The sequence below is a fragment of the Mus caroli genome, chromosome 2, assembly GCF_900094665.2.
Source record: "Mus caroli chromosome 2, CAROLI_EIJ_v1.1, whole genome shotgun sequence".
In the NCBI taxonomy this organism is placed as follows: Eukaryota; Metazoa; Chordata; class Mammalia; order Rodentia; family Muridae; genus Mus; species Mus caroli.
Window position 1 is genome coordinate 117,953,676 of NC_034571.1, and position 16,828 is coordinate 117,970,503.

The window sequence follows — 16,828 nt, forward strand, 5'->3', positions numbered from 1 at the left end:
AGGGAGGGAGGGAGACAAACAGAGACAGAGACTTTTAAAATAAAATTGCATCATATCTTTGTAGATTTCTCATTAGTGCAGTCACTGGGAGCTGAAGCATTCATGTGAGAAGAACAAATGTCCAAGAGCATGGCTTACTCACACTGTCATGGGAAACCTGGGGAGACGCCAGCAGCTCTTGGTCTTTCTTGCAGGCTTAAGTCCTGAGATCTGTGACTCCTAGAATCCCACAATAAAGATTCCATCAGTTTTCATAGTGTCTTCTCCCTCTGAGGAGAATGTAATTATGGTATATCTGTATGTGCATTTACATTTTATAGCAAGAATATAATTATATTTATATATTTACTTTCAATGGAAAAATTACAATGCTCATGCAATAATATTGTACATATTGATTCCTCTTATGAAGTGGATAGATAGATAAGTGGATAGATAGATAGATAGATAGATAGATAGATAGATAGATAGATAGATCTAAAGAGAGACAAACAAAATAACAAACCAAACTGAAAATCATTCCAATGACAAGTCTGGGAGTCTTTGTACAACCTTTACAAGATTTCTGTAACTTTAAGTTAAAAGTACCAATTTCCAGGTGGCAGCGGGTGGAACAACATATAGCCACATACTATTAGTCTGTTGAAAACGTTATAAAAGCTTCCTCAACAAGAATGCCAAGTTCTGATGGCAAAGAGAGTCTCCCGTTCTCCCTCAGGAAGATGAATGCAGAGTCCCCTTTGCCCTCTCAGTTCTCTGCACTCCTGGGATCTCTCTATTTTTATCTCTTGGATTTTATTTTTATGACAAGGTGTCTGTGAGTATGTCACGCTGGCCTGGAATTCACTGTACAACCCAATGTGGCTTAACTCACAGTTCTCCTACTTCAGTGCACTGAGTTAGCAGGTGTGACCCACCTCAGCTGACCGCTGGGCTTGCTTTCTGCCTCCAGTGGAATACACTTAACATCTCTATCAAGTAGGTTAGTTAATGCAAATCAAAACTGAAAAGCCTCTGTCTGAAAGCTACACTGATTGCTTTTGATACCTTAACTCAAACACAAAGGCACTTTTGATAGAAAGTAATTACATAGGCACTATTGATGTAGGTTTTTTTCCTCTCTCTCTTTACAGAATGGCTTCTCTTCTCAGCAAATTTAGGATAAAATTTGCAGACATCCATATAATTGGAGACATCAACATTAAGCCAAACAAAGAGAGGTATGAATTGTTTAGCAAGCTCTGCTGACCCCTGCTTCTCTTTCTCGTGTTGCTTAACAAAGGGTGAAAATGTAATGCATTTACTGTAATGACTTCTTGATAGATGTTAAAGAAATGCTTTCATTATGTGCAGAACCACCCAGTCCATTTTAACAGAGAGAAGAGGGTTCTGGTGAGAAACTTGAGGAGAGGGTCCCCATCCCAGGGTGATTTTTGGTTCCAGGTACTAAGTGACTCAATGCTTAGGGCCTGTGAACTTTTAATGGAGGCTCTAAAACTATCTGAGACCTAGAATGGTGATTTATAAACCCCACTCCCAGAAAATACAAAGCTGAAAGTTGAAATAATCATTTAAATGTCTCCAAAGCATGGCAGCATTTAACCCTATCAACTGTCCAGTTTCTCAATCCTATTACCATCTTAGTCATTTACAAAATGCCATAAGCCAGGAAGCTTGGCCAACCAATACTTGTATCTCAGATCTGTAGGCCAAGCAATCCAAACTCAAGTAGCTTTGGGATATGTATCTGTGAGCATTCTCTTTCTAGTTGAAGCTGGTCACATCTATGTCCAATGAAGAAAGAGTTCTGGTATCTCTTTCTCTTCTACTAGGGCACTAATTCCTTCATGGGACGTCCATCCTTATGACTCTATCTAAAGATAAGTGCTCCCTAAAATCCCCACTTCCAGACTTTACAACATTGGTGGTTTAGGTTTCACCATGTGAACTTTGGCCAACTGCAAACCTTGCAGCTCATAACAATGGTATCTGAAAATCGTTGGTGTCACAGGTTAAGTGTTGTCAGGATATCTCAAAGTTGCAAGGATATTGCCTGGAGTCATGGTCAATTATAAATTAAATGAATTGGGACTGGAAAGATGGCTCAGCGGTTAAAAGCAATGACTGCTCTTCCAAAGATCCTGAGTTCAATTCCCAACAGCCACATGGTGAGTCACAACCATCAGTGGTGGGTTCTGATGCCCTCTTCTGGTGTGTCTGAAGACAGCAACAGTATATATATATATATATATATATATATATATATATATATATATAAAAAATAAGTTAAATGAACTGCTTAGACTTATAATTTAGCAGCTACAGAAAGGTTTCTGTTGTTAAGAATAAGTTATATTTACTCTATCTTATGGATACAACTTAATACATTTGACTTAGAATAGACTAAGAACTATTAGCCCACAAAGAGAACCACACAGTGGAACATGAAGGCTTCTAAGTGCCTGGTGTCCTACAGTCCTATTGGACCTTCTTTGTTTCTGCTTCCTCTGGAAATTCTTAACAAGCTCTCATTCTACAAACCCCAAGTCTTCTCACCTCTTCCCTTCTTGTAATATAATGTTTCTTTTATGAACCTGATAAATATCTAAAAATATTAAGACTTACAGGGCATTTTATTGACCAGATAAACTTGAACTTTGTATTGTTTTGGGTGTCTTTGAGCCCCCTAAGGCTACAGGTCAGGTATAATGCTTCACAAAGCACCTTCACTAGTAAGAAAGTTGAAACGGATACAGGTAACCAGAGATGCTTCATAACATTTCCTGTATCCTACACACCTCAAATGCCCGGCGCTCTTATGCTTCTGCACTCACAAGTGTGGAAGTAAAACAACTTACTCATAATTCCCTCTGCTAAGTGGGAAAACTGTTCTTATCAGAACTGGATTGCCGTGTGATCTCTTTTCACTTGAAGAGTTGTAGGTCATTGGGTCAATGCCTCATGGCGTTTTCAGTCATGGGACCCAACAGGCTCATTGTGTGACTCCAGTTGGTAGAGAGAATCCTTCATAACAAAACAATCTGAACAAGTTTTAGCATGAAGCCCTCAGTGAGTGGGTTTAGAGATCATTGTACATCCTGGTAGAGAAACTTTTCTAATATCTGGGGGGCGGGGGTAGCCTCCGCTTCTCTTTAAGCCCTTGTTCTATACTGAGCACAAGTTAGTCACCCAAATTAGTCTTGTAGGAGTGGAGTTGTCTTCATTACTTATCTTCCTAAATGAGTCGTTATCTCCCTTGTCCTTTACCCCTCAACCTGGTTTTCTCTCCTCAGAGAATCCTGTTTCCTTCCTGGTTTGCCATCCTAGCCTCCGTTCAGGTGCTGCAGCCTCCGCCCTGTGTCCTTATACTTTCTGTTCTGTCACTGAGCCTGTGATATGGTACCTTTATGAACTGGCCTCTCCATTCTGGGAGTACCTACTTGTCACCATACAGACACACGTTGTTTTACTATGACGACCCTTGCCCCATGATGTCTTCTTCTCAGGGCATTTTCATTTTTGTCCTGTGTCTAAATTTTGTTCCATACACCATTGGTGTCCCTCACACAATGCTATCCTCCTCCTCAAAGAGAATTACTTCCCTTTTGTAAGAAACCAGTAAATTAGGTTTCAGAGTTTTACAGATTTTCTCCCTGCTGTATCAAAGTTGCAAAGTAAACTAACATACAATAATGGAGGTGCCTATTGTATAATGTCCTGAGAAAAGAGGCCATCTGCCAGAAAGAGGGTGCAGAAGATAAGTCGTCATCTCTCACCTGTCTACTACCCTTCGGCCATTGCTTTGTAAAATGCCATGGACCCTCCTGGCAACTCACTCCCCAGGCTTTGAAAGTGACCCTAGTTTAGAACAGAAAGTAGTTATTTGGTCCATGGCACCCATGGCCTCTGGCAGCAAGTTGGACAGTGCAATAAAACAGAGAAAGCTCTTCTGGATGGATGCAGTGCCAGGCCACCAATCTAAGACATCAAGAGAATACTGACCCAGTGGCTGGAGAGGTGGCTTGACAGTTAAAAACATTCGCTGCTTTTACAGAGGATCTAAGTTCAAGTCCCAGCACCTATGTGATAGCTCACAGCCATCTGTATGGGATTGATTCCCTCTTTTGGTATTCTTGGAGACAGAGCACTCATATGCATAAAATAGGTGAATAAACAAATGTTAGAGAGGTGGGTGAGGAAGAATACTGTCCCAATTTCAGCTCCCATCATGGTCTTCATGGCTGAGCAGTCACCATTGTCACCATTGTCACCATTGACAACTATCCCCAGGTCACTATTTTTGTCTTGTTCACCTGGTGTTATACAAAGTCAGTGATTTGCTTGTGGAGGCTAGTGTTAAATTATCTTTCAATCACCTTTGGTAAATCTTTCAATAGCTGTGAAATGTCGCCACCTCAGAGGCATTTGACAGAACAAAAGCCAACTAAATGAGAAAATAATTGAGCATGAGAAATGTTGGATATATAGTGGTTCGATTCCATTTTTTATTGTATAAACTGAATTAAAAGTCATGGGCCAAAGACAACAATCTTTATACGGAAATCAAGAAGAAACTGAAGGCAATTAACTAGATAATTTAGCTTAAAGATACTAGATGTTAGAGTAATCCAAAAAAAGAAGAAAAAAAAAAAAAGAAACACTATTAAAGATTACTGTGAAGAAAGAAATCTTATGAAAGCCAAGGAGAAAAATGTAAATTCATATCCTATTTGTGAAATGCAAATATATCATTTTCTTCCTTCCCTTTCCTCTCTCAGGAGGAAAGCTTTATACAGTTAAAATAATGCTAAACCTTGGTATGAAGAAAATTATATAGAATGCAGGACAGTTATTAGTTAATTTTAAAATGATGAATCAAACTTCATTTATATTTAACAGCAGATATTACAGATAAGTCTGAGAGTCAGCTAAAAGGTACTTTTTAAAAAAAACAAATCACACGGGGCCTAGAGAGATGGGTCAGCATTAAGACCACTGGCTGTTCTTCCAGAAGACCAGGGTTCCATTCTTAGGACCTACATAGTGGTCCTAAGAACCATCTATAACTCTGGTTCCAGTGAACTGTTCTGGTGTCCCTGGGCATCGGGCATTTTTGGTGTATGGACATGAATGCAAGCAAAACTCCCAATACATATAAAATAAAAATAAATAAATCTCTTTTTTTCTTCAAATTTAAAAAAGGAAAGAAAAATCAGGTAAAAGAAAATGGAATCAATGGCTGCTTTAGGATCAGCTGGCTGGGACAGCAAAGGGCCAGCTAGGGACAAGCAATCAGAGGAGGAGTGGGCAAAGACAACCTCCTTGAAATGCGGTGTCCTTAGCCATGTGTCAAATGCAAGTGAAAGAAAACCTCATAGTGATTTAGATGACAGAAATGATTGTCACACACAATCAAGTACAAGTGTAGGCTGGCTTTCAATTAAACAACCCAGAAAATAAACTTTATAACAAAGGACTGGTTCTTTTTTCATTTTTCCTGCTCTATCTTCTTGAATAAAGCTGCCAATCAAAGTTTATTTAGCTTATCAAAGCGAGATGACTGACAATAGCAACTAGGACTTGTTCCCATCTATTCAGTAGGAGAGAAAGTCTCCTACTAAACGAAAAAGTCTCTTTCTAGTCATGGAAGTCGGGGCTTGTACTCCACGGAGGATACATTGTCTCCCTATACCACAGGGCCATAATAGGCACCATAATCTTGGGTGTATATTGGTTCAAAACTGAGTTTTGCTCAGCCCTTGTAGAAATGTGTCAGTATTAGTTGATGCTGTGGGTGGAACAGTTCTCACCAGAGATACTGTGGAAACAACTACAGATTTCCACTCCACCTCTGTTTCTTGGGAAATCATTTTTATGCTGTATTTTTGAGCCAGGTTCTAGATGAGATGCAAAAAAAAAAAAAAATCTAACTCTACAAAAGTAAGATCAGGTAGAGTTTAAACAGTGCTTTCCATATTAAAACCAAATTCTGGAGCTGGTCAGCATGGTGCTGCCTCACTTTCCCAAGGCACTCACCCACCCCATCCACCGCTCTCAGAAGACTACCAGTGGCCATTGTCACTCCCTTCTCTAGGCCAGGTTAGCTATGCCAAGGACAAAAGTTGGAGCAATTATCCAGCATCTGAGGTCGGACCCTGCATCTTACTGACTGTCTTCACAGCTCTCTAAAGGCTGACACAGTTGGAAGTCACAGCAAATGAAAGTATTGTTGAAAGAATAATAGGGTTACTTCAGTTCTCTTGCTCATCCATCGTCTCCCCTACTTTCTGTGAGTCAGCACAATAGAAATCTATGGCACTCAGTATCTCTTCAGTCCTTAACAGAGGCTTTACTGGCAGAGACAATTTTACTCCTTTGTAATCTCTGCACTTTTATCTGCAAATCCTAAATCAGGCCAGCTGATGGGATAATTAAATTCATCACTTCGTATTTTAATGTCTTAACCCCAAAGCGTATGGATTCTAATTATCATTCATCCCAAAGTTACTAAATTGTAAGTAAGCTAAATTATATAAAACCAAAGAAAATTATTCATAGTCGAGACCTTCTCCAGCAGAGCTCTGAAGACAACTCCTTTCATAAATTATAAGCTTTACTTTGCGCTGTGGTTTGAAGAATAAATCTTAAGAGATTATCATGTAAGACAAGAATGAGATTCTCCTTGCAATTTTTAAATGTTCCATAGCTCTCACACACAGCTTCTCGCTTTCTCCTCAATGATTTATTTTTAGATGCCCTAAGATGGCCTCAGATTTTTAGGCATTAAATGTTATTGATTTTTGTCCTCTCGCGTAACACAAACATGAATAATAGTCATTTGAAAATCTCAGACAGCAACATCAAACATCAGGACAAGGACACCATTATTTTTGGCAGACATTTTTGCACAAGAAGTGTTAAGCCTGTGGGAGCCCAGGCTATTTTCCTCTCTGCCCAAAGCCTTCTTAACAGTGGGCATTGTTAGTTGACTGCCAGTGAGGAGGGTCCCCAGCTCTCAATGAAAAGAGGTCATCTCTCATCTACAGAAACTGATAGTCTCCCATTGATCAGCATAACAAGCAAATGGAAACTCAGGTGTGGACTTAAGTGGGTACAGCATAAGTGTGTCTTTATCCACATTATGCAGAAAACATATCTGTGCATTAATAATACTGATGATCCTCACAAATGAACAAGGCCTCAAACACACCACCGCTTGCTTTCACTATGGAGGGAGTGCTGTGCCCATGGTTTCCCTCATTGCAAGTTCCCCCCGCAAAGATGACTCCTAAAAGATTTGCATACTATTCAGCTCTGATTCCATGCATCTGTGAAATAATGAGTCCATTTCCCACTGTGAGGCCTCCTTTACAATTCCAATTTCAGCTGGAAAGTCTTTGAAGAGATGATTGAACCTTATCGGCTTCATGAAAGCCACAAAGATTTGACCACTGCTGAGAAATTAAAAAGAGAAAGTCCATGGAAAATTACAGATGCAGAACTGGAAGCAGTCAAGGAAAAGGTAAGGACTTGTCTTCCTAAGTTTTCACTTTACTGTCTAATTAGATCAAAGGGGTTGATTTCAAAAAATGAGACATCTGGTCAACCTGTCTTCCTGAGCACCCTGCATTTTTAGGTACTTTTCAATCATATGACTGCATATAATCATTTAGAAAATCTTTTCATTTTTCTTCCTAGAAAATAACCTATTTTTAACTTAACAAAACAAGTTATTGGTTCATATTGTGATGTCTCCTTGGAAATTTATTTTTTTTAATTTTTTTAATTTTTTAAAGATTTATTTATTATTATACATAAGTACACTGTAGCTCTCTTTAGGTGCACCAGAAGAGGGTGTCAGATCTCATTACAGATGGTTGTGAGCCACCATGTGGTTTCTGGGATTTGAACTCAGGACCTCTGGAAGAGTAGTCAGTGCTCTTAACCACTGAGCCATCGCTCCAGCCCCCGGAAATTTATTTTTAATAATCTAAAATAAGTCATTAATCATGTGATGTGATAAAGGTAAGTTTAACACAATTTAAACAATAGCAGAGACCTTCAACCTGTTAAACATAGCTGTGAAAATTTAACAAAAACATCTATAGAAATTTATGATGTATTGTTTAGAATAAAGAATACAGATGTTGTACCTGGTGCTAGCAAGATAGCTCATCAGATGTCCTGAGTTTAGTCCCCAGGTCTTACTGTTCAGGCAGAAAATATATTCATAAAAAGTTGTCCTCTGATATCTACAAACAGTGCAATACACATACAGGAATAATAAAGTAATATTTTGTGTGTGTGTGTGTGTGTGTAAGTTGAATCTGGCACACACCATAAGATGGATGAAAAACGATGAGCTTTCCTAGACAGCCTGTAATGCCAGCGCTCTGGAGGCCGAGGCAAGAGGATCACAACCCGTAGGCCAGCCTGAGGCAGACAGAGAACAACCAGGAGTTTCTCTCTGGCCTGAACTTAAATTCAGCTGGTGGGTAGTACTGATAATGAAAACAAAACAAAACAGAACAAAACAAAACACCAAACAGGGATGCTGATCTAAGTACAAAACTCAGCATCTCAATTGGATGTTAAAGGACAAGGGTCAAAGGAGCTTCAAAACTACAAACACAGAAAAACTGTATTAGGATCTAAGCTGGGAAACTTAGAGGAAGAAAATATTAACTCTTCCAGTATTAGGAAAACAACCCTAGGATAGAACAATAAGTATAATTGTTCTAAGAGAGAATTAAGCAACGCAGACACCTGAGGCTGGTTCTGAGCCCGTGAGATGCAAAAGTAAGTAGTATTCTCATCACTGCAAAATAATTTCCCAATGAGTTTACTGGTGGCTTATTACACAAAACTAGTCCCATAGGACTATTGTCAGGGAGCTGAAAGAAAACAGAAGAGAACAAAACCTATCATCTTAGGCTATCAAAGCAATAGCAAGATTCAATTGGCTTTCTTCAAATGAAAGTCTGTTCCCAAACTCTCTGTTCTCGTCTTTTTGTTTGTTTCTTTGTTTGCTTTGGTCATCTGTCTTGTTTGCTTTTCACCCCCAGAAACTAATTAGCCACCATATTACAGTGACAATCCAGACTCACTTTACATTTCTAAAATTTCCCATGAAGCCTTGCAACATTAAATCGTCATTTTTAAAAGCATGCCCTATTATTTTTTGAAATGGCTTTTAAAAATGATATCTTCTGGGGCTGGAGAGATGGCTCAGTGGTTAAGAGCATTCCCTGCTCTTCCAGAGGTCCTGAGTTCAATTCCCAGCAACCACATGGTGGCTCACAACCATCTGTAATAAGATCTGATGCCCTTTTCTGGTGTGTCTGAAGACAGTGACCGTGTACTCACATACATGAATAAATAAATCTTAAAGAGAAAAAAAAATGATATCTTCTGCTTATCTATGACTTGAGGTGAGAAGATAAATTCTCATTCAGAATTCTGGTAGACCTGCACTCAACTCAGTCTAAATACTGTCCACAGAGTTACCGCCAAGTTCGACTGAACGAGCTCTTACAGGAACACTCCAGAGCCGCCAACCTCATCGTGTTGTAAGTGTCGCTGGGCAGTTATGATTGGTAGGAAGAAAGGATAGGGTGAGTGGGCTAATCAGACTAAAGACCCATGACTCTTCCAGTGCGAAGTTTTGGGTTTTTTGTTTGTTTGTTTTTTGTTTTTTTAAGATAGGTTGGCCAGTGTAGGAGTGAAGGAAGATAAATGTCTCCCTAAGACAGGATGACAGAATCCTGGGGACTTCAGCAGAACTTGCTTGAATTTTCTAGCAGTCCAACAACACTCATGGGGCTGGGAACATGTGTCCATGTTGGACTGACACTACCCTTATCAGCCCACATGGTCCAGGCTCCAGGAGCCTGACCTCTGAAATTCCCTCCCAATAGCCCAAGTGGGCCATGGGGCTCGCAAGCATCTTCCCTGTGGGTGCTCCCTGAGCTGTGTATGTCCGTGGCTAACTCCCAGGGCTCTGTACAGTGTGGGAACAGGTCAACAAAGAAAAAAGGCCACGAGTTTTTCTATTTTCATTCCTTATCGCATGACCCTACAATGTTAGGAAAATACCTACTGAAAATATTACTCATGAAATGAAGTTTGGTGCTAAAAATGGGGAAATGTCCAACTATTTCATGTGTTCCTCATGAACTGACCCAAATGTCAAGAAGTATGTGTCTTAAAGTATGTTGTGGCCTGAAGAACTGCCACATCTAATGTCCTCTTCAAAAAACCAGGAAATATTGCAGGCAAAAGTAACTGCCTCCATACGATGGATGGAGATTTTTGATTAGATTCTTTATTTAATGAAAAATCAGAAGTTACAATTCTATTTTGTCTGTATAATGATTAAGCCACTTTTCTCACTTATAGATGTTTGCATTATCTGAAAAATGCATCAATTTAATTTCTGTAGTCAAAGTAACGGCTGTGCTTTCCTCTGGGGGCGGGGGGTCGTGATAAACCGTTCGTTACTAATTCAGAAGAGCAGATAATGTCCCTGCTGGCTGTAACTTTCTCTTTGGTTTTAATTTTTCTTCCCTGTTGTCAGGAGCCTTCCAGTGGCAAGAAAAGGATCTATTTCGGATTTGTTGTACATGGCGTGGTTAGAACTCCTAACCAAGAACCTCCCTCCTGTGTTACTGGTTAGAGGGAATCACAAAAATGTCCTAACATTTTACTCTTAAAGCCGGAAGGATGAGAAATGTTGTGCCGTGGTGTCTGAATAATTCTGAAACACATCTGGTTCTTTGTGTTTTAAAACCTCTTCTATGAATATACAAACCTCTGGAGACTAACCTAACCGATTCTACATAAGTTTTGTCTTTTAAAAAAAAGTTATTATTAATGGGAGTTTTTTTTCCCACTAGCTTAAAAAACATCAAAAGCCATGAGACTCCTAGAAAAACACTTTTCGCTTGTTGCTGGTAAATAAGAAATTAATAAAAGCTGGCTGACATGCTTACAGGATATGCTAATCTAGCTGTGAGCTCCAGGCAAACTTTATCTCGTTTCTGTAGAGTCTGACGCATGGCCCTGGTGCAGGCCACAGGCCCACAGCGGGCTCTCCTTAAGTTCTTATTGACAGGCTAGTATGGTGAAGGCAGGTGGCTATCATAGGAAAAGACCTGCTGGGTCAGTGGCCTGATTCTGCTTGGCCTCCTGAGAAGTTTGTGAAGATTTAAAAATCAATATCTGGAAACTCTAAGAAGGACTGGAGTCTACAAAGTGTTCAAAGCAGTTACCTAAATAAGGTTTATTTAGTGCAGCAGATAATAAGCTTACCCTCTGATCACATGTAGCTTACATTTGCTGCTAGCTGGAGGTATATTAGGTAGGTGAGCAAGAGACCCATGTTCCACTTAAATGGAGTCTTAACATACAAATATCTATTGTCTTCCTGGCTAAATATTTTGGAATTTCTACCTTAGTACTACTTTATTTTTTTTTTCCTCTCTAAGTGGTTTGCATAGATGAAATAAAAATCGATGATCTCATAGAAAATTAATCTCACAGGTTTCCAATCCACTATTAAAAATGTATCCAGATCCTACATTTATTTACTTTCTAAATATATAGGTATTTAACCCGTGCTTTACAGAATAACAAAGATATAAATGGAGACACATGTAAAATTTTAAAATACAGGTGTTGATTTTTCTCCTTGTTAGTGTGTGTAGAATATTTAATCACAGAAAAATGCTTAGATGATAAATGGCTTGTTTTGGGTTTTTGTCTTTTCTTGGCATATGTTGACTGGTTGGTGGATGTTCATGGGGGCAAATTGACCTGAAATAAAATCACTACATTTTGTTTGCTTTGGCAAAGTAGTGTATTTTCCTTTTCTGCGCTGTGAAATGGTTCGCTGATGTAAGCAGGAATATTGCATCCGGTGGTCCCGCACTGTTGAATGATGGGGTTCAGGATGAGTGTTTCTAACCTTAGCTTCACTCAGAGGTGGGCAGAACAGAAGCAAGGAGCAAGGCCTGAGCAGCAGGCTTCCCTAGTCCACCTCCCTGGACTTACCTCAGCCTCTTGGCCCTGAGGCTCTGAAACCTGACTATTGACCTAGTGAAGCAGACCCAGATTCCTCTGAATACTAGAGTGTGTCTCTAGGAAAGGCATGACGTGTATCAGTGAGCAACACATCCCCTTGCTGTCGACCTGTTGGGATTGGGAGGAGTCTGGAATTGGAGGAAGGAAATAGTGAGCAGAGATATGGGGGCTAAGGACTGGCTTGCCCAGCAATCTGGAGCTGGAATGTTCCTTCATCGTAGCCCCAAGAAGGGAGAAGAGTGCCTGGACCTTGTACTCCTGCATGATTAGGGTGGCTCCCTGACTGTGGGCTGCCCTGGAGGGTGTGTGGACTTGTTCTCTGAAGGGAACTGAGGTCTGTCTCCCAGCTCACAGACAGCTTCACTAACAACTCTGGGAAAGGATAGCATCATTTCTGCCAAGGGGAGAATATACTATAAAACAAAAGCCCTCTCCTCTCAGGCTGGCCTGAGTTCAAGTCTCCGTTTATTAATGGGGCGCACTCCTTAGGCATTAAATGATAGACTAAGCCTAGGTTTGTTTGTTTGAGGGTGTTTGTTGTTGCTGCTATTGTTTTTTTGGCCAGGTAGGGTCATATAGTTCAGGGTAAATTCAAAAGACCTTGAACTTCTCCTCCTCCTGCATCTACCTCCCAAAGACTGGACTCTCAGTTCTACACCACCTTTCTAGCTTATGTGGTGTTGGGGTTGAACCCTAGGCTTCATGAATGCTAGACAAGCACTCTCCTGTAACTGGTCTTTGCTACTTTTTGGGCTCTTTTTTTCCCACCCTTGATCCCCACCCCTGGTTTCATCCCCTAACACTGGATAGGAGAGAAAGGATAGGAGAGAGAGAGAGAGAGAGAGAGAGAGAGAGAGAGAGAGAGAGAGAGAGATTCCTGAATCTAATTTCTTTCCTTTTGTTTCTTCTTTGAGCACGCCTACTAACAAACCACAACCAACACCCTTGAATGACCACCGCCTATTGGGGCTCTAACAGCAAAGAGGTGGCAGAGGTGACAGAACCCCGTCTGCCACTCGGAGCTTTGGGCACAAAGAGAGGGAGTCAGAGGCAGGAGAAGGAAAGCACGGCTTTCTCTCTAGAACGTCTAGAAAGAAAGGCAGCCTTCCCAGTGCCCTGTCAGGTTTAGATAGGCGAGAGCTGGGTTGGACTTTTGACTTAAATGTAAGACAGTGTTTAAGCCCCTGAGTCCAGACCACTTTGTTATGCCCGGCAATAGAAGACCGAGAGTTGCTGGATGTGGTGGTGCAGGTCTGTAATCGCAGCACTCGGTGGAAGCAGCAAGATCAGGAGTTCAAGGTCATCCTCAGGGAGTTCAAGACCAACCTGGGCTATGAGAAACCCACCCCCCAAACAACAAACAAAACAAAGGCAAAGCAGAAAAAGAAAAGAAATTTAAAGAGGCCACCCATTAGAGGAGTGGTCCTCAACCTGTGGGTCCTGACCCCGTTGGGTAGCAAATGGACTATCCTTTATATCAGATATTTACATTGTGATTTATAACAGTAGTACTAGTCCTAAAGTTACAGTTATGCAGTAGCAATGAAATAGTTTTATGGTCGGGGGTCACCACAACATGAAGAACCGTGCCAAAGGATCTCAGCATTAGGAACGGTGAGAACCAGTGACTTAGAGGTTGGATTAGCACAATAAGCAATTTTCGAGTCTCTACAACCTTTCTGGTCTCCAGTTACCTTAGAACACCTTCCTCTACCAAACTCTTCAGTGTCGCAGCACCTAACCTGTTAGGGAGTCTGCAAATGACAACTTTGTTCACAGCAATCTGACGATTGCTCATTTACTGCTGCTTTTCCTTGTATGTTTTTAGGGCTGACCGGTCAGTATTAGCTACCCAATCAGGGGACTCATCTCTGGAGAAGACGGATTTTCCCTCTCTCTACAGTTGTTAATTGGCTCTAGTGTGTCATGCAGGATGGAGCCCGTGCCATGTCCCCTGTCCACGTTAGGGTATCTACTGGTGTTGTATATGGGGCCACTGTGCATTTCCCACCTCGGATGCATTTGGAGGGGCTGGCTTAGATGGCTATGACCCACAGGAAGGAGCAGGGCTGTGCTTGCTCTTATCAGTTGAGTTGGCTTCTTGATGAGACAGGTTCTGGGATGTAGTTAGTGCCGTTGCCTTTCTCTCAGCCATGCCTGGCTTCTGTGAGAAGCCTTAGTCTGTTAGGGTATGGGTGGGCACTGCAACTGTAGTTACCTCCATTGTCTTAGCTACACCTGGCTTTTGTGAGGGCCCCAGATTATGTGAATAATTTCCACTCCAGCATTCTTTCCTGATGGAGAAGCATGTACAGATGGAGAAGTATGTACAGAAGTGTGTATCTGGGGATGTGACTAGGGAACAAGCTTAGCCTTTCTTCTTTGTACTGTGTTATTGTTAGTGTTGTCTGTGAACTGTTGAGCAGGCTTTGAAGCCTTCTAGAAGCTCACTAACACATTTGGAGTTTTGTCAGTCTTCCTCTTAAGAATGCCAACTTGGGGCTGGAGAGATGGCTCAGCGGTTAAGAGGACAGACTACTCTTCCAGGATGTCCTAAGTTCAATTCCCAGCAACCACATGGTGGCTCACAACCATCTGAAATGGGATCCAATTTCCTTTTCTGGTGTATCTGAAGACAGCTACAGTGTACTCATCATATACATATATATGTATATATATATATGAAATAAAAAATAAATAAAATAAATAAAATGCCAACTTGACCCAGATCTTATAATATTTTGCCTACAAGTGACCTATATAGACATCTTGGACATTTTCTCCTCCTCCTCCCCCTCCTTCTCCTCCTCCTCCTCCTTCTCAAATATTGCTTCACCACTTTACAAGTTCAAGTGCTGGTCTTGGTCACTCATGTCTGCCAAAGTCTCTCCTACTTCAAGAAGATCGCATCCCACTGTGAGACTGAACAGAGCCACTAGTCCCAAGCCATCCTAGTCCCAAGGTCCCTGCTGAATCAACTTCCTTTGTAATTGCCAGGTGGACATCATTCCTTCTGGCTTGGTGAACTGAGGATCAAGCCCAGCTTCCCTCAGTCTCCTCAGTAACACACACCTTTCCTCTAGGGCCCTCCATCTCCTGATATTCACAGACACCTCAGATGGACATGGCCAAGTGTTCCTACAGGCTCTACCTAGCCAGTTCTTCAAGGGCTGATTTCCCTCATACTGTCTCAGGTGACAACTCATTCAGTCTTAAGGAGGTCATTGATTGCTCAGTTTATCTGCCTCCACTTGGGTTAGATTGATCCCATCTGTTTCCATGTCCCACAGCCTCAGTAGTCAGGCTGTTGCTAGTTTTTTATTGCTTGTTTAGAAATCTTCCCCAATCTTTATGGTTTCCTGTACTAGACAGTTGTTAAGGCCCCCATCTGCATGTCAGATCAGAGATCCCCCTACCCCCATTTATCTTTTAAAGTTCCTACACAAGGATGACTTTCTGTTCCTGTTGCATGTTTTCTTCCCCTTTCTCCTATTATTTCCATAAATTCCAGGTTCTTGGATCCCAGGAAGGGCTTCTTAGCACAGACCTAATTTGTACTCTTTTCTCATCGGCCCCCAGCTGTAAGGAATGACAAACCAACACTTCCATGTTCTCCTGTCTTTTATCTAATTCACCTGCCAAATCAGAGGCGACCAGGGAGGATGCTAACTGTGCCTCCCTTTCTCATCATACTTCCTCCTGCTTAGCTCTGGCTGCACAGCTACCAGGCCCTACTTGCATCTTTTCTTACACCTAACAGTGGACAACACCTCCACAGTCTCTTGCCAACACCCGCAGCTCTTCAAACACTGCAAAATTTGTCTGTACAGTTGTGGAAGATGAGAGAGAACTATACTGCCTTTTCTGTCACAGGTTGCATAGGAAAAGATTTGGCAAAAATCCCTCCTGAGTCATCACTGTGCTGAAACTAAAATGTGTGCTTGAGGCTGCTTTGTCCACTCAAGGTTTCATCCTGCATGTCAACTGTTCTGCCTTAAGTTAGCCAGTCTCATAAGAATGTGAGGCACCAGCCTGCTTTAGGACTAGAAAATCCAGTGGGACGCTTGCTTGCTTGCTTGCTTGCTTGCTTGCTTGCTTGCTTGCTTGCTTGCTTGCTTGCTTGCTTGCTTCTTGCTTGCTTGCTTAAGCTTGCTTATGTACCCTTCTCCAGAAGTTAAAACTTTTTCCTTTCCATAATTTTTGGTTTAGTTTGGTTTGGTTTTGGTCTTCCAGACAGGATTGCTCTGTGTAGCCCTGGCTGTCCTGGAATTTCTCTCTCTCTCTCTCTCTCTCTCTCTCTCTCTCTCTCTCTGTGTGTGTGTGTGTGTGTGTGTGTGTGTGTGTGTGTGTGTAAACCAGGCCCTTCTCCAACTCACAGAGATCCACCTGCCTCTGTTTCTCAAGTGCTGGAATTAAAGACATGAATCACCACCACCAGCTCCCTTTCATAATTCTGTGCTCGTTTTCTTAAGACCCCCAGACCCAATTCTTATACCTTTAACTGTTCTCAGAGCACTCAAGTGGTGGACTCTACTCATTAAGTGGAGTGCCACTTATATGCCAGTAGTACACATCATATAGAGGAAGACTGTCACTGTGGGACTTCTTGCATGGACACTCCAATTCCTGATGGTTCAGCCTTTGTTACACATCTCACTACTGATAGCAAGAACCATGAAACCACCCCTAGAGCAAAACTGGTACCTATCACACTCCGCATAGTAAAGGACCTCTATGTGGGAATTCC

The 16,828-nt window shown here is 41.4% G+C and overlaps 1 protein-coding gene across 8 annotated transcripts in view; it reads left to right on the forward strand.

Moving 5' to 3' along the window:
• Positions 1–11,852, forward strand: part of Slc12a1 (solute carrier family 12 member 1) — a 77,562-nt gene extending 65,710 nt beyond the window's left edge. For all 8 annotated transcript variants that reach the window (XM_029470805.1, XM_029470782.1, XM_021183397.2 and 5 more), the window contains 4 exons: positions 1,134–1,220; positions 7,387–7,522; positions 9,502–9,569; positions 10,577–11,852. In XM_029470805.1, coding sequence (XP_029326665.1) covers positions 1,134–1,220; positions 7,387–7,522; positions 9,502–9,569; positions 10,577–10,712 — 427 coding nt within the window. In that variant the 3' untranslated portion in view covers positions 10,713–11,852. The remainder of the gene's footprint in view (positions 1–1,133; positions 1,221–7,386; positions 7,523–9,501; positions 9,570–10,576) is intronic.
• The last annotated feature ends 4,976 nt before the right edge of the window (positions 11,853–16,828 follow it).